We start from the raw sequence: 17939 nt of genomic DNA, 5'->3' as shown, positions 1-17939 counted from the left end.
CCTAAGATTAGGCCGCCCAAGGCCCCCAAACTCCTTACTTACAGAAACTAATTCCCAATTAGCTAAGTGATACTTATGGGCTCCTTCTAAGTCATTCCACAAGCAATTACTCATATTAGTATTTAAGATTCTTATAGCCCATTTAGAAAACTTGATAAAAGAAAGAAGATAGATAGGAATACTAGCCAAACAAGTTTTAACTAATAGAGCTCTAGCAGCCAAGGATAGCAATTTCCCTCTCCAACCTGCAATTCTATGAAGCAACTTATCAACTAATGGCTGCAGCTCTTCTCTAGATAACTTGTCATAATGAAGGGCGAACCCCTAAGTATTTCAAAGGAAAGGAACCAATGGGACAGTTAAAGATACTAGCTACTCTCTGAGTGTCCTCCTCTTGTAAATTCAAAGTAATTATTTCACTCTTATGAAAATTGACCCTCATCCCAGAAATTTGTTCAAACCACATGATCACATGCTTCAAATTATAAAGATGTGAAAAGTCTGCACTTGAAAAAAGGATAGTATCATCTGCATATTGCAGAGATAGAATACCCCCTTCTCTAAAATCCTGGAGGACACCCTGAATAAGTCCAGATCTAGCTGATTTATCTAGCATTCTGAAAAAAGCATCCCCCACAAGATTGAACAGCAAGGGGGACTAGAGGATCCCCCTGTCTTAACCCTTCACCAGGCTTAAAGTAAGGGCTCTCCTCTCCATTTACTAAAATGCCTAAAGAACCTCCTGTAACCAACCTGCTTAATCCATTAAGTCAACTTAGTGGCAAATCCCCTAGTTTCTAGTACTTCAAATAGGAAATCCCAGCTTACTCTATCGTAAGCCTTTTCATAGTCTAATTTTAGTACTACCCCTTTGTCCTTTGATTTATGTAAAATATGTACTATCTCATGAGCAACAACAACACTCTCAAGAATGTATCTACCCTTAATAAAAGCACTCTGATTAGTAGCCACTAATCTTTGAGCCACTTTCCCTAATCTATTGGTCAAGAGCTTAGATAATATTTTAAAACTACAATTAAGCAAACTAATGGGTCTAAATTGTTTCATATTACAAGCATCATTAACTTTTGACACTAGAGTCACTAAAGCAAAATTTAACCTATATATATCTAGCTCTCCTTTATAAAAATCAGCAAACATAGCAAGAACATCCTTCTTAATGGTATCCCAAAATTTCTGATAAAAGAGAAATGATAGCCCATCAGGTCCAGGAGCTCCCCTTAGGGTAACAATTAAAAATGGCCTCTTTAATTTCCTCCTCAGAAAATGGAGCAACTAGGAAATCATTTTCTTCTCTACTAACTTTTTGGGACTCTTCCCAGAAATCATCACTAAGTCTGATATCACCTCTATCTTCACAAGCAAATAAATCTTTATAAAAACCTACAGCTATATTCATCATCCCCCTTCTTATCAGACACATGATCAATAGGGCTTTCTAAGTAGTCAATTCTTTTTTTCCTACTTCTATAGTTAGCCACCGTATGAAAATAAGTTGTGTTCCTATCCCTTCTAAAATATCCCTATCCCTAGACCTTTGTCTGATTTTAATCTCCTCCATCCTCCAAAACTTATCAAGCTCAACCTCTAACTGTTTGTACCTAGTCCATTCAGACTCGTCTAAATCCCTTTCTTCTAAAGCCTTATCTAATATATTATATTTATGAGACAGCTGGACTTTGGTCTTGTTATTAATAGCTATCTGATTGGCAGTCCACCCTCTAACGGCCCCGTTCAGGCTTGCTGAAACTTAGGCTGAATTGGCTGAAAAACACTGTTCTAGGCTGTATTGTTGTGAGAGAAAAACAATGTTCCGGCTGAAAAAACAAGCTGAATAGTGCGGATTATAAGGTAAGCCGAACGGGCCAACAAGTCTTCTAAAAGTTCTAACTCTGAACTGCCAAATATCTATACTTTTCCTATCATTACAAGACCAAGTCCAAGCCTTCTCAACTACTTTCTTAAAGGATTCCTCTAATAACCACCATTTCTCAAATCTAAATCTTTTTTTACCATAAAAGAGACTATCCCCTAAGTCTACCAAAATAGGATTATGATCACTAGGAATTCTATCAAGAGCTTTCACCCTAGCCAGGGGGAAAACATCCTCTAACTCAGTTGACATAAAAACTCTATCTAATCTAGCCATGACCAAATTCTCCTGATTATTGGTCCAAGTGAACTTCCTGTTCCTTAACTCCAACTCTATTAAACCCCATTTGCTTACCCAATCGTTAAAAGGGTCTACCCACCTAAAGTTTACATCACCATTACTTTTATCAGAGATAGATCTAACTAGAATTAGTAGATTGACCGTAGGAGAGATCTTTTGAAGAGAGATGTTTGTCCGTTCAAAGGAGAGCGCGTCAGTGTGACAAACTGACAAGTTCAAGCGCCCAAAAACGTGAAGAGAATCCCAGCGACTTTCTGGTTGCTATCCGGCAGCCGTTTTGGGCGACTTGTCGCGTGTCCGCGTCCACCCCTCTCCGTTCCTCGGTTTCGTGGCCCGTTACCCCACCCCGCTACCCGCTTCTCTGCGTGGGCACCTGACGCCGCGACCCCGACCCCGACCCCGAGCGGGCTTTGCCGGCCAATCGGCTCGCCCGCGCCGACCACCGCGTCGGCCGCCGCGCCTCCTCTCCTCGCCGAGATCACCTGAAAAGGCAAGCGACGCCAGCCTGAACCCCCCCGAACCAAAAGAGAGAGAGAGAGAGAGGGTCATTTCGTCTTAGGATCGCAACCTGCCCGCTCGCGCTCGGTCGCTCCTCGCCCGCCCCGCGCCCCCAACTCGCCTGCCTTCGACTTCCTCCGCTCTCCCGATTTCTCCTCCGATTCCTTCGCCGACTCGTTTCTTCTTGGCAATTTGTTGCGCGGGCCATCGCCCTGCCGGCGCCTGGGTACAACAGCTACAGGGCAGGCTAGGTCCCTCTTCTAGGAGAGGCCTCGCCCGCCGCCTCCCGCCCCGTCTCTACGGGCGCCGTGAAGCGGAGATCCATCCGGACTTGGATCGGTCTCGTCTCCTGGTAAGCAGGCCCAGCGTGCTTGGATGGATTCTAGAGCCTATACAGTAGTGATTGTAGTTATTATCAATCAAATCCTTTTTCTCGCTTGGGTTCAGTTCAGTTGCGGATTTGTCTGCGGCGTGGTTCCGTACTAAAATAATCTAATCCAATCATCCATGGTTCGAGTAGGTTCTCTATTTGGACGATAAATAATCTGTTGAGACTTACACAATTGAACTTGGCACCCAAGTGCTGGTGCAGTTTGTTTCCCAATAAAAATTGGTGAGGGTCCAATTTCACCCATTCTGATATCACCATTCTTTTTGTGTGTCCTAACATTTCGGTATAATTGCAGATAACAGCTATTGTTCTATTGCCAGTTGGAGCAATATGGGTTGGCTGACCAAGTTTTTTAGAGGCTCAACCCACAATATCTCGGAAGGGCAGTATCACAGCAGGCCTGCAGAAGACGCAGCATGGAACGAACCCTCTAGCTCTCCTGTTGTCACTGTAAGAACGTTATACAATACACTACTGTTACCATTTTATGTTTTTGAACAATGCCATGTGCTGGAGTTCCTCGGTACATTCCTAAACTCGAGTTGAGGATAAAAGGAGATCATTCTATTTATCTAGCTTAGGCAAAGGAGATGCAGTTGGCAGTGAGCTCCAAGAAAACTTGTCATGTTCTTGTTATTAAGAAAAATGGAAGCTCTAATGTATACAATGGATAGAATTTTGTACCTCAGTGACTTGAAAGGACAGCTTTTTTACTCCCTGCTGCTATAAATATATACCACTATGTCTTGTCCATTAGATTTTTCCTTATATGGATACTAATGTTCGCAATGTTTTGAGATTGATGACATGAAAACAAAATTCTTGCTATTGCTTGTGGTGGTTGTGGCAACGTTGATGCTTCAATCAATATGTACATACACATCAGCCAATTTCTGGGCAACTATAACCTTCTAATAAGGTTTTAGATGGCTCCAAGCGACCAATTACTTCAAAAATACCATATGCCTTTGTTATAGCCTTCTAAGTAATAGATTGATTATCTCACTGATCAAATATTGACATGCAATGTAGGACATCCTTTCAGAGTTTAACAATGAGGATATTGACCATGCTATAGCGCTCTCTCTATTGGAAGAGGAGCAAAGAAAGGCAAAGACAATAGGTTGGTATGCTTTCTTATTAATTTATGCCGTGACATTCATCCAGGTTCTTAATGTTTTAGAGGAATTGTTGTCACTTATGTTTACCTATGATGTGACATTGTCGAGGTACTTAGTGTTTTAGAGAAGCACCTATCTCCCATATTAACTAGTACTTAAAAAATCCTTTGAAGCCAGTCCACTGTATATGATGATAGTACGTTCATCGGAAATCTTTGCTTTAGGATAGTTAACTTATTGCTGTTCATTGTTTCTGATCTTGTCTAATTTTGATAAAAAAAGTGGTTTTCCTTTTCCATCTTTAAGTGGAAAAAGTTCGTTCTATATTTCTATGGATTTCGTAGGTAAATGGGAACATCAGGTCACAAAAAGATCCATCCATAAGAAAACAAGGAGTTATCTTATAGTTAACTGTTTTTTGTGGAATCATTCCTTCCAATCAATATTCTTACTTTTAAAGATGGATTCAAGAATCTTTTCTCCAATTTCTGAATTGAGCATTAGTGTGTTACATAGTAGTGTATTGTGTTCAAAATTTTCTCTAAGACTATTGTTACTCAATTTACTCCATGTCTCTAGCACTGCTAGTTTTCTTATGAATTCATGCAGTTAATGTGTGACACTTTCTGGTTTAATTTGGTTCTACTTCTAGATAAGGATATGCATTTGGAGGAGGATGAGCAACTTGCAAGAGCTATCCAGGAAAGTTTGAATGTTGAATCACCCCCTCGCAGAAATGGCAGTGCCAATGGTGGCACTACATATCATCTGCCTCGCGAAACTGGCCATGGTGGCAATGCATATCAGCCACCTCGCGAAAATGGCAGTGCCAATGGTGGAAATGCATATCACCCATTACCATTTATGTTCTCATCCGGATTCAGGTTCATTTCAGTTTGGTTACTTTACTATTCTGGCTTTTGTGCAATTTGACTTGTTGGTTATGAAATAGCAAATAAGCATATAACTGAACTGATATTTTAGTTTACCAGAAAGGAAGTACACTAAATGAACTCATGGACCTTACAGGCTGCATACTACTGCTAAAAATAGCAAATCTTATTTTGTTCGACTTCTACCTAAAGCAGATGAATTCATTCCCTGTACTGCATTATGTTTAATGGCTTACAAACACTGCTAATCACAACGAGATAATGTGTATTGAGTGAGAACTCAGACCAGCTGACTTTTCAATGGGTGCAGTCATTTCTTATTAACTAAACTACCTAGGACTAGATAATTTTTTGTTAATAAAATATCTGTAGAAATTAAAGCCGAAGAGGAATCAAACTGTACATCCCACACCTCCCACCAACTGAGCTATGCATTTCTTCGTTGGAAGGAACAGAGAAAAAGCGAATATGGGTGTCTCCACTTTTCAACAGCTAATATAAAGTCCCGGCCTGGCTTTTCCCCACTAACCAATACGTTACAGCCACTGAACAAACTTGGTTGTCCTATCAGGAAAGCTCCAGTTGAGTTTGCATATTATGTAGTAAAGAAGCCAAAGGCATGATGGCATTATTATTTAGAAAAAAACAAATCCCACGCGGCTTTAGGTATACAACTGAAATGTTTTTATCTGATTTGTGTAGTGTGCATGTTATTATGCCAAGTTTGGTTTCCTTATCTTCTCTTCCAGTCTTTAGGAAAACTGTTACAAACTGTCGGTGAAATTTAGAGCTCAGATGTAAAATGAAAGCAAATCTTTTAAAGTGGATGGGGCCTGTGGTTAGGAGATACCTTATATGTAGAAGGATGAAGCATGTCCTCAAGGATGTGGTTGCCTTAAACAGAAGTGCCTTGGACATGTGAAATTTTCCAATTGCTATCAAAAGAATAAGAAATTGTAGATGTGTGAACTTTCAAATGCTGTCAAAAGAACAAGAAATTGTGTATGATTTTTCACCTCGATTGTAATAAGAAAGACACTGTAATGCTCAAGAATACACTAGGATGATTGGCATGGAAGATATCATTTTGACCTTTTTTTCTCTTTCTACTATTTTTAATATAAAGTGTACTTTTCTGCAGAGCGTGCGCAGGATGTCACAGAGAGATTGGTCATGGACGTTTTCTCAGTTGCATGGGAGCTGTTTGGCATCCGGAATGTTTTCGTTGCCATGCCTGTAGTCAACCGATATATGACTATGAGGTTACTTTTTTGTTAACTTTTTAGCAGTTTCTTTCAATGTACTGACCTTAAAGCCATGCTGCAGTTCTCCATGTCCGGGAATCATCCATACCATAAAACTTGCTACAAGGAGCAGTTTCACCCAAAATGTGATGTCTGCAAGCAATTTGTAAGAATCACTTTATTTACCCTGACTGATCTGTTTATGCTATAAGTTGTTTTTGTTGTACATCTTACATGCCTGTTTGTGCTAAGAAAATCTGCCTCCAATATCATGGAGAATATGCTTTCTCTACATTTTCCATGATTGACATGTTTACTCTTGCTAATATCTGATTACTTGCATGAATTTGTCGTAATTTTTTGCAACTACCAAGGCTCGGAAGCTTGTAGACTTATTTTAGTTAGCTGATTGATTATGTTCGCAGTAAGTAGAAAGTTGATTATGTTGACTTCTATTTTTGGTTTTCATATGTGCCATCTTATGGTTTCTTCTTTTCAGATTCCTACAAATATGAATGGCCTTATTGAATATAGGGCACATCCTTTCTGGCTACAAAAATACTGTCCCTCACATGAAGTGGATGGTACTCCGAGGTGCTGTAGTTGTGAAAGAATGGAGGTATGCCCAGTTAGCACGTTTTTCTTTCTTAATTTGGTCTTGTGGGCATATTTCATGGTTAGAAGAGAGCCTCTTTGTGTGAAATTTGGATCAATTCATTCCAACATGGTTCGTTTACTTACCAGCCAAGGGAATCAAGATATGTATTACTGGATGATGGTCGTAAGCTCTGCCTGGAGTGTCTTGATTCTGCAGTGATGGATACAAACGAGTGCCAGCCTTTGTATCTTGAAATTCAGGAATTTTACGAAGGACTGAATATGAAAGTGGAACAGCAGGTTCCTCTGCTTCTAGTAGAGAGACAAGCTTTGAATGAAGCCATGGAAGGAGAGAAGGCTGTATGTTTACTATGCTTAAACCCCAAAATTTCCTTTTCTACCCCACTGTACTGTTAGCTGTAACTATTTTGTTTCTTTTGGATACAGGGTCACCACCATCTTCCAGAAACAAGAGGACTGTGCTTATCAGAAGAACAGACTGTTAGCACGGTGAGAGTTTTTCCAAACACCAATTGGATTATTCTTTCCTCATTTAGTTCATGTTCTGTTCCAATTTTGTTGTTCTGCTGGATTCTGAATGAGACAATGATGTTTTCAGATACTGAGGAGACCAAGAATGGCTGGAAACAAAATTATGGGAATGATAACAGAGCCATATAGGCTGACACGGCGATGTGAAGTGACTGCAATTCTCATTCTGTATGGTCTCCCAAGGTGAAACATCAACCTTTTGTTTTGTATAATGTCACAATCAGCACCTCCTGACCGAAACAATAAGCACTGCTGCCCTAGCTTTAATCTCTACGTGCATGGATGGTCTACTGATCTTCGTGTAGTTGTAGGTCTAGTTGTGCATGTGTGGTGTGAGTGGGGTGTGCGTGAGTAGCGTGTGTGTGTTTGTGCATGAACAACTGTACCCAGATGAGAGGCTTCCAAAAAAAAAGTTGCATGGAATTGGAGATGTCTGGACTATGAACTGACTGCACACAGTTCATGAGGAAAATAGTTTACTCTTGTCCATCGTCACAATATATTCTCCTATACGATATGGAGATACTATGTTGTTTTGTTTGCTTCTACATCGTTGAATCATTATGGATGCTCAAATTTGTTTGTATCGACTTTTATGATTTTTTGTTCTTGCAGATTGTTGACAGGTTCAATTTTAGCTCATGAGATGATGCATGCATGGTTGCGACTTCAAGGTGATACCTAGTTCTTGTGTTTTTCCTCAGACCAAAACAAGGGAGACCTATTTAGATCTGACACATAGGCAACTAAACTACTCCCTCGGTTCCAAATTAAGTCACTTTGACTTTTTTGGTTCATCCATTTTGCTATGTATGTAGACATAATATTATATCTAGATGCATAGCAAAATGGATGTAACAAAAAAGTCAAAGCGACTTATAATTTGGAAGGGAGGGAGTAATCTTTTAGTTCTAGGCTAGCAAGGACATTAAGTTGTTTTCAAGACTGAACAAGTTTTTGTTAGCCAGTGCTAGTGAACTTGTGAGGCTGCCATGTAAATAGTTGGGACTCAACTTTGGTGTCACGGATAATTACTAACTAGAAATAAGAACGCAATCAATGCTAATTTCACAGGTGAAGAAAAATTTTGCATTCATTTGGCAGTTGTCATAATCATTTGCCTACATATCCTATCTACTTGAAACTGTTACACAGACATTTCTGCTAACGAACATGTCATGACAGGATACCGGACACTGAGTCCAGACGTAGAAGAGGGCATTTGCCAAGTTCTTGCTCACCTGTGGATCGAGTCAGAGATCATGGCCGGATCAGGCAGTAGTGCTGCTTCGTCATCCTCAGGATCTTCTTCATCCACGTCATCCAAAAAGGGGGGGCGGTCTCAGTTTGAGCACAAGCTTGGGGATTTTTTCAAGCATCAGATCGAGACGGATACTTCCATGGCCTACGGAGAGGGTTTCAGAGCCGGGAACCGGGCCGTTCTTCAGTACGGCCTGAAGCGCACCCTGGAGCATATCCGGCTAACAGGGACCTTTCCATTTTGAAGTGGCATGGATTCACATTTTGGGAAAGCTTATATTATTATATACATGATTGTCATCCAGAGTTCCTTTACAGCCAAAGAAACCAACTGTACAAACATTCTTTCCAGAATCCAGAGATATATCTTTGAAGGGCAAAATGAAATATTAAATGATTGAGATCGATGGCCAGCCTGACCAATCATTTTGTATTGTGACCAAACTCTGGAACGAAAACAATGATATTTTTTTATATGGCATGAATTTCAATAAATAGCAGTACCATTTTACAGTATATATACAGTTGTTTTCATTTGTGAACTTATCTGGAGCTATTCCCTCCGTTCCAAGTCCAAATTATAAGATGTTCTTAGCGTTTTTAGATATATCATATCATTTGTTACTATGTGTCTAGACACGTGTATATCTAAATATATAGCAAAAACTATATATTTAGACACATCTCCTGTATTTCAGAATTTTTATATGATTTCATACAACATTCTTGTACTAACAATTAGTACAAGTAAATTGTCACTTTTGTGGTTTGTTATTTGTCTTTGTGTCACATATTAAATTTTTGTCCTGTCTGACTATTAGAAATAATTGTAAGCGCTGCAGCCATCGGATTCGGCAGAGCAGTAGAAAATTCTCACCGATCTTGCCGGACTCAGCCAGCCGGCCGGTCCATAGTGCAGACAGTACTGTACGTGCCGGCACGCGGTTCCCGGCTTCCTCCTGCCTCTCCCTTGATAGGCGTCGTCCTCCCCATTGGTACATGGCTATTGCACTTGCCCGGACCGGTACAGTGCAAAGATAGATCTCATATCATGGTACTAATCGCAAAAGGCATATGGACGCATTGGTACCTGACCGATGCTACTGCGCCTGGTAGAATCTACCCGTAGACGCGTACTCGATGTGGCCTGGTACAGCCAGAGAGCGAGAGTGGGTGAATCCAAGTGACGACAACGGATGGGGGCATTTACGAGATCACGCGGTACTATACTTTGTACAGCGAAACAATAAAGATGGGAATATGCGGGGGGACAGGAGCTACAAAAATCTCGAGTCTCGGAGCATGCAGTCATCCTGCCGGCAAATTCCTCCGCCGCGAGCGCCTCGCCGGGCCTTGTCGATCGGCAGCGCAGCGCACCATCAATTCCCTCCGAGACTCCGATGCCTCCCCCCCAGTTCCCCTCCGCTCCTCGGAAATGACGACCGTGAGAAACGGGCGGGGACATGCGTTTCAGGCGTCGCGTAGCGCTGGGGACACCAGCCCAGGCCCAGACGGCAGCGTCGCAGGCTCTCGTGTCTCGTCTGGCCGGCGTGGCAGGTGCTGGGCAGGGACGGGCGGATGGCGTAGGCCGGGCCGGGGCGCCGAGCCCGGTGTGCTGTGTGCAGCCAGAGCCCAGAGCGAGCCGGCGGATAGGCCGCCAGGTGCTGCACTGGCAACTCGGCGGCCAGTGTGGGTGTGGCCACGGCAGCCCGCGCCCGCACGCGTCAGTACGGAGGCGCCAAATTCGGCAGGATCCGCAGTTATTGCCGCCCTTACTGCGGAAGTACTGTAGTAGTGGCGGGTCTGCGGGTGAGGAGGCAGCATTCACTCCGGGCAAATCCGGAGTTAAATGAACTGGAGATCCTCTCGTTTTGACCCGCTGCTCCATCCCCGGCTGCCTCGCGCGTGAGCGTCGCGCCACGCACGGCTCGCCGGTCGGCGGCGGTGAGTTCAAGTTGAGTGAGGCGCGTAAAACGTGTGCTCCTACTCCTACCTACTCCAACCTAGCTACTACAGTAAATGCTGAGAGCGATCGAGAGCGGGAGAGCGATCGAGAGAGACAGAGAGCGATCAGGGGCGGATCGCATGGTCCTTGATGGCTTGATACAAGAAAATAGTACATGCATAGCAGCATGGTACGCGTCTCCGGTACCCCTGCGCGCTGCCATGAATGAATGCATACATACATGTACGTCTCTGATACACGAATTCGAACTGAAAATACTCCTTCTGAAGAGATGACTGATGATCCTTGATTGTTGGCCTCCTGGGCTTCAGCTTCTGCGTACAGGGTGCAGCCCGGCTGAAAATGGGTTTGCTCTTTAAAAACGCGCGCGCATTCCCTCTATATCAAATCTTATACCAAAAAATGAAATTCTCGATATACGCAATTAATATTTATAATATCAAATTAATATCATAAAAACACAATTAATAATTATAATATCAAATATTATAAATATTAATTGTGTTTTTATATATAATTAGTCAAAGCTAAGATACGTTAACTTGGTACGGTGTTAGAGTTGTACATTAGCTAAGATACAACTCTAACACCGTGCCAAGTTAATGTATCTTAGCTTTGACTAATTATATATAAAAACACAACTAATATTTATAATATCAAATAAATGTCATTACATTTGTTATGAGACATCCTCCTAGCTCGCTGGCCATCGCCACCGGCGTTGATGCCCTCATCGCCTCTGTCGGTAATGAGCGAGGTGAATACGAAGAGACGAGAAGGGGAAAAATGAGAGAGTTCAGAGCCGCGGGGGGGGGGGGGGGGGGGGGGGGGGGGCGGGTTGGGTTGGTGGTGGTTTGCATTTTCAACATTAACATGCCCTCTTCCTTTCCACGGTGACTTGTCCACATCATCGTCTAGACACTTGTCCAGACCAAATTGGACCAGAATAAAACCCGAACAATGATCAAGGGGCTAAATATGCAACTTGGGAGTTTAGGGAACAGAAGCTAAATATGCAACTTGGGAGTTTAGGGAATAGGATGACACACCCATACAGGTTTGAGGTCCGGCCATGGATTTTACTCTTAATCAAATTTATAGGAAAAAATAATAATAGTTGCGACATCAAATTAGCATCATTGGATATGTTATGAAGTATATTTTTATAATTTGCATCTTTGATGTGGCATATGTTAATACTATTCTATATAAATTTGGTCAAATTTAATATAGTTTGAGTTATTAGAATAAATTTGGATCCCTTTCCTTTTAAAACAGAGGGAGTAGTTTCTCTCTTTTTTAAGGGAAGTTGCTCTTATTTGTTGATCTAGCTTGGTCCACCTTGTTTCTTTTTTGATCAGGTTACAACTTAGACGCACATAACACACACTCCACACTCACGCCATGAGAGCGCGGAAAACACGCAGTACCACCGAACGCGCACCTGTGCGTGTACCTTAATTTTCTAGATATTTTTTTTAAAAAAAATAGGTGCAACACCAGGTTTTAAACTCTGGTGGGTAGTGTCTCACTAGACAAACCTAGCACTGGACCACATGGCCATTCACGGTCCACCTTGTCTGTAGTCGAATCCGAATCCCACAGTTACAAATCTGACATATATATTTGACTCCTATAAATGTACATCCATCTAACGTCAGATAAATAGCATTGCTCTTCATTTCAAAGCTTCTAGGTAGGTTTCCGACAAATTTGAATGGTGGCCAATGTTTGCTGGTGTTTTTCACCTCTCTGGTGCATATATATCAGTGTTCCGACAAAAGCTGCGTGCATGCGTTCCAATCAATTCGAATCACACACGGCGACACTTCTGAGGGCCTGTTCGTTTGGTCCCAAAATCAAGGGGATTGAGAGGGATTGAGGGGGATTAAATCCCCTACAAGTAAAATTCCCGTTCCAATCCCCTTCAATCCCTTTGATTTTTCAAAACAAACGAACAAGGCCTGAAAAGGACCCCAAATTAGTAACAGGATATATCGATGACAGTTCATTAACCATATGCAAATCTCTCGCACAGTTAGCGCCCCGGGTACGAAGATATGAGATGATATCGATCGGCCGGCCCGTCTGTAGAGATTAAGCACGATAGATCTTCATGCCGTGGCCGTGCATATATGGATCGATCAACCATCGTCAAGCGCGCGCGCACGTTGATGTTTGTTGGAATATGTGTCACTTTTTTCCCTGGGCCGGGCCGGCGTTATGAAAAGCTGCCAACGATGCTGGAGAAAAGGTAGCCCTGGGCTTATATTTGATGTTGATGATGATAGCTTTGGGTTTAATGCATCTGCGCCATGCATTATCAAGGCAGGCGAGAAGCCGAGAATCTTAACACACAAGGAGACGGAACAAGAGCTAGAGGTTAGCGACGAATATACATAGATCCGGAGTGAGAGAGTGAAGTGGTGGACAATATAATGTACTTCAGTCATTCAGTGTCGGGAAGCTATAGTAGTATGTAAGTAGCATATTTCTCTCTCTAAATATACGTATGTCGAAGAGCTGTACGTGCACATCTTTAATTATTTGTATTTGTATCAATTAACAAAAAAAAGATCGTCATGCAATCCAGCAAATGCTTTGCTTGCACAATGCATGCGGATTGGCGCGTCCTGTGTGCAGTGCACTCAGGCCGACAGCAATGCGGTTCTAGTACTGCGGAGAGAGAGAGAGAGAGAGAGAGAGAGAGATTTTCGTTACATCCGGGCGAAGTGGTGTACGTAGCTGCACCATGTGTGCATGTACACGGCCTGTACTCAGTCGGGGAGGCGTGACTTTGGGCAGATCCTATCTCATTCTCGGACGCAGCTTTGCACCATGTTGTCGTTGTTTATAGACATGCATGGATATATATGGGAGTATGCCTGGGACGCGTTAGACTGTCTCCAACAAAAAAAATTATATGGATATCTAAACCTAAAATAAATAGCAAGAGATCTAAAATCAGTCTCCAACAGAGTATCTATTTTGGTTGTCTGAGAGTGAGAGACACAACCCAAATATAGACATCCTCTCTTCTGGAAATCCATTTGCAGAAATGATTTTCTTTTGGGTTTTGTTGTTGGAGAAGGTGCCGAATAAATATTAAACCTTTTGCCTGTAGCAATACCCAAATGACGAATGCGTCTTATATTTTGGATATTGCTGTTGGAGATAGCCTTACGACCTTGCACTGTGTAGTGTACTCTACCGAGTACTACCTGCAGAGAATTCGGGGGAGGGCCAAGTACACAGTGCCACCGACTGTGGAGGCTTATACAGAGGAGCGAGAGGATACGAGATCCTCAAGTACAGCGTGCGCTACGCTAGCTGGTACTGTACAATACGACGACGATACCCTGCATGCAGGCCCCACCTGCAGCTACACTGCACACGTATCTCGAGCCCGAGATACAGAATTCCTACATGCATGTATAGCCTGCACTGTGCGCTCATCATTTTTTTTTGCGAACCTACTGTGCGCTCATCATTTGAGAGTGAGAGAGACCTTTAACTCGGCGCGTCAGTGCTGTCAGGCCTGATTATTGGAACTGTAATGGCATTTATTGGTGTACTACAGCCACTGACACCCTCACTCGTGACAGAGACGTACGTGTACATACGTACAGATACAAAGGGTGTTCGGCTGGCTGGTGGCCGGCGTACTGTTCACGTGAGTCGATACGCCGTTTGGGATCGTGCACTAGGTACGCCGTACGTGTATGTGTACGTACGTGCGTGAGCCCGCGGATCCATCCAGCACCGGGACCAAAATCTACGCACATGTATGGCACATGCACGCGCGCGCGCGAGAGAAACTGCCGGACGAACTATGTGTGATCCCTCCATCCTAAAAAGGAGTCTCACTACCAGAGTTGTGCCGGTTAAACCATACTCTATCTCAAAAAGAGTATTGCTACGGAGTTCGTGCGAAGCTTCTTAAGTTTGCAACATTTGTATCTTTAAGTAACTTTATTATGGAAATATCCAATCATTCATCTAATGAAATAGTCTCGAGAGTACTATAAATATTAATATATATTTGGTCAAAAAAATATTTAGCTTCTGAGATATGAGAATGACAATCTTTGTGAGATAGGAGAGTAGAAAATATTGACAACATTTGTATATCTAAATGAGTTTTTAGAAAAATATTTCCATGCTTCATCTAATTATATAATTATGCAATAAATATTATATATATTTTTTATATTTAGTTAAAGTTTAAATTATTAGACTTTTTGGAAAGAAAAATAACACTCTGGTGTGGGACGAATGGAATACGTGCCGCGCAGACAGGGGGATCGGAGCTGCACTTTCCTGCATGTGAAGTAGCGTAGTAGTGATCAGCATTGTCGGTAGTGTGTCCAGCAAGGTGTGTGTGGACGTGAGATATGATACAGCCTGTTCGTCTGGGTTTATACGATCGTGGATTATAAGTTGAAATTGTATTTTTCTCTCATACTAAATCAGCCAAACCAGCCAACAGTAAATAATCCACGATCGTTTACGACGAAACGAACAGACTGATAATCCATCCATATACAAAAACTTCCGGACTTGATTAGCTACCCGTAATTAATAATCTCTTATTAGATCTCAGCAAGAAACGTTTAAGATTTCCAGAAGAATTATTATTAATTAGAATCATCGACAAACACAACAAAAAGAAAAATATTCCATGAAAGAATCACTTATAATCGATTATCGTTTTTTAACTAGTCTAGAGAAACACAAACACCCAAAACATACATATGGTTTCTTCTATGGTGGAGGGACTATACATCCGCTCTATGTATAATTTCTGTGCACGGCTCTGAGCATATACGAAAACCACACAAACACCCAAAATCTCCCAATGCAAAACCTGGTTTCTTTTGTGATGGAGGCCGGGATTATACATCCGCTCTATCAATGCTACAGTAAACATTCGTAGGGATGACGATGATTTGTGGATGCAGTTTTGCCGGTTGTCCTTACCGTACCATCTCTATAAATTAAAGGTTTGTAGGGGCGGTTTTCAAGTCATTCCTACAAATCGATTTGTAGAGACGGCTGGTGACACCATCTCTATAAATTAAGGGTTTGTAGGGGCGATTCACAAGTCGCTCTTACAAATCGATTTATAGAGACGGCTTGTGTCACCAGTCGCTCCTACAACTGTATTTATAGGGGCAGTTGTAACACCAGCCGTCCCTATAATTTTTATTTGTAGACCGCCTCTACAATACATTTTTGCACAAAAAAATTGAAATTTGAAAATTCAAATCTGACCTGAACATATATATATATATATATATATATATATATATATATATATATATATATATATATATATATATATATATATATAATATAATTCACAAGGACATTATATCAACAGCTAATTGACAAGAAGATATATACATTACAAACTCATTAATAATTTAGATTACTTCATTACAAACATATAATAATTTAAATTTGTTCATTACAAACCATAATAATTTAGACCAGTTCATTATTACAACCAACAGTAATTTAATTTTCTAGAACTTTTCAATGTCGTGCTACGTACTCGGAGAAGTGTAGATCATTCATTTCATATGTCAAAATATCACTAATGTAGCGCAATGTATTTACTAGTGCACTCTCCCTTGCTTCACAAGATCGTTCACAAGGATCTACTGACGACGATCAGCATTGGTCGAGGACCTTCCCTCCTAGTCACAAGAATTTTTTTCTGGATTCCCTCTCAAACGAGAATAGGGCCATCATATTCCGATTTATAATGACCCAAGTGATACGCGGACCAGTTTCAAAATGGCTTTCAAAGCTACAACTTGCGTATGTTACGTCATTCTCCTGAATCTGCAAGTGTTGGGAAAAATATGGTTATCAGAACCATGCATATATATAGACATAACAATTAATCTGGATATAAGTTATGAGACTGACCACATCATTCATGTTGTTCTCAGCAAGCTGTGCACAAAATAGTTCAATATCGTGGTGGATGCCCACATTCACAGCAGCAATCCTCATGGAGGAGTATGTAGGAATATCATACCCAATATTTTGAAAGCGCCCTTAAACATGCTTACACAACATATTTTTGCGCACTAATGTCATGAGGTTGACCGCTGCTCGTCCTATCGATGTATAAAACCATACCTTGTTGGTTACCCACCCTAGCAAGAATAGAAAAAGCCTATTCGACATTGCTTGAGTCCACCATCTATAGGGAATGTACCAACATTGATGAAATCAACCCCTAAATTTGAGAGTGTCTCTCTGAACCATGGTATATGATGAATTGTCTATATTTAAGAATTATATATATCAGAATAAAATATCTATATAGGTGTCTTTAAAACATGTTACTTACTATGCATGGATATGGGTGGTTTGTCCTCCCTAATGTTGTTTAGAAGCCCTGATCATACACATAATTATTTGACAGATCCGACGAAGTGAATTCGGCCATATCTTCTCCTAAATTTATGTCAAGGAAAATAGTTATAGTAGAGGAGGACAGTAGAGGAGGACAGAAGAGGAGAGGAGTAGGAGAAGTCAGAGCAAAGGATAGGAGAGGAGAATAGTAGAAGTTGTAGGACCAGGAAAGAAGGGTCTACAAAAGCAACAGCATTATTATTAATAGATAATGTTGCATTACAACCAAAATATAGCTGCCAACATATAATTAGTGTTATCCAAACTAATAGGCCTCAGATACCATAATTAAATCATCATACAATTGTGTTATCTAACTACATCAACCATCTAATTGTGTCATCACAGGCCTAAGTATTACAGTTGCATTAACAACTCATGGAAAGCCTCATCCAAAGTCCAAACACCATCACCAACAGACTAATAATCACCACATTCTTCTAAGAACCACTCTTACCACCCTTGAGGGGGATGCTTATACCACAATCAGTTGGAACCAGTTTAGGGGAGGTAGTTGCTGCTCCAATATAGGCATTGAAATCTCTAAGTGCATGGTCATAATTGTTGTACTTCTTGTGTATAGCATTTTTGAACCCTAATCACATATTCACTAGCCTCATGCCAAGACATGTAAATTCCAGGTTTCTTCCCATAGAAAATAACATAGCAAGGGCCCATTTTCTAGTGGAAGTGAAGAAAATAGCCATCAATCAGGTTTAAACTAACTCACAAAACTGAGTAGTAATAATAGTAGTAGAGGTAGAGGCGTCAGAAACAAGTCAATCATCATT

At 41.3% G+C, this 17939-nt stretch overlaps 1 protein-coding gene across 3 annotated transcripts; it reads left to right on the top strand.

Annotated features, from left to right (window-relative positions):
- The first annotated feature begins 2509 nt into the window (after positions 1–2509).
- Positions 2510–9297, top strand: LOC136520452 (protein DA1-related 1-like). Of its 3 annotated transcripts, XM_066513987.1 has the most exons (13): positions 2510–3044; positions 3213–3305; positions 3379–3533; positions 4116–4206; positions 4857–5088; positions 6239–6359; positions 6424–6507; positions 6841–6960; positions 7086–7298; positions 7386–7448; positions 7558–7673; positions 8106–8164; positions 8676–9297. In XM_066513987.1, the coding sequence occupies exons 3-13, from the start codon at positions 3414–3416 to the stop codon at positions 8993–8995; spliced, it is 1539 nt and encodes a 512-aa protein (XP_066370084.1). In that variant the 5' UTR covers positions 2510–3044; positions 3213–3305; positions 3379–3413; the 3' UTR covers positions 8996–9297. The 3 variants fall into 3 exon arrangements, with proteins under 3 accessions (XP_066370084.1, XP_066370085.1, XP_066370086.1); XM_066513988.1 differs by lacking the exon at positions 3213–3305 and having other exon boundaries at positions 8676–9296; XM_066513989.1 differs by lacking the exons at positions 2510–3044; positions 3213–3305 and having other exon boundaries at positions 3476–3533; positions 4129–4206; positions 8676–9294.
- The last annotated feature ends 8642 nt before the right edge of the window (positions 9298–17939 follow it).

Source organism: Miscanthus floridulus, chromosome 18, assembly GCF_019320115.1.
Source record: "Miscanthus floridulus cultivar M001 chromosome 18, ASM1932011v1, whole genome shotgun sequence".
Lineage (NCBI taxonomy): Eukaryota > Viridiplantae > Streptophyta > Magnoliopsida > Poales > Poaceae > Miscanthus > Miscanthus floridulus.
The sequence above is the reverse complement of the archived record's forward strand: the minus strand, read 5'-3'. Positions and strand labels throughout refer to the sequence as shown.

What these genes read in the sequence shown, in the direction of transcription:
- LOC136520452 (XM_066513987.1), top strand. Translation starts at nt 3,414, where the DNA reads ATGGGTTGGCTGACCAAGTTTTTTAGAGGCTCAACCCACAATATCTCG. An exon ending in GTAGTTGTGAAAGAATGGAG is followed by an intron (nt 6,961 to 7,085) that starts GTATGCCCAGTT and finishes TTTACTTACCAG; the next exon opens with CCAAGGGAATCAAGATATGT. An exon ending in AAGAACAGACTGTTAGCACG is followed by an intron (nt 7,449 to 7,557) that starts GTGAGAGTTTTT and finishes TGATGTTTTCAG; the next exon opens with ATACTGAGGAGACCAAGAAT.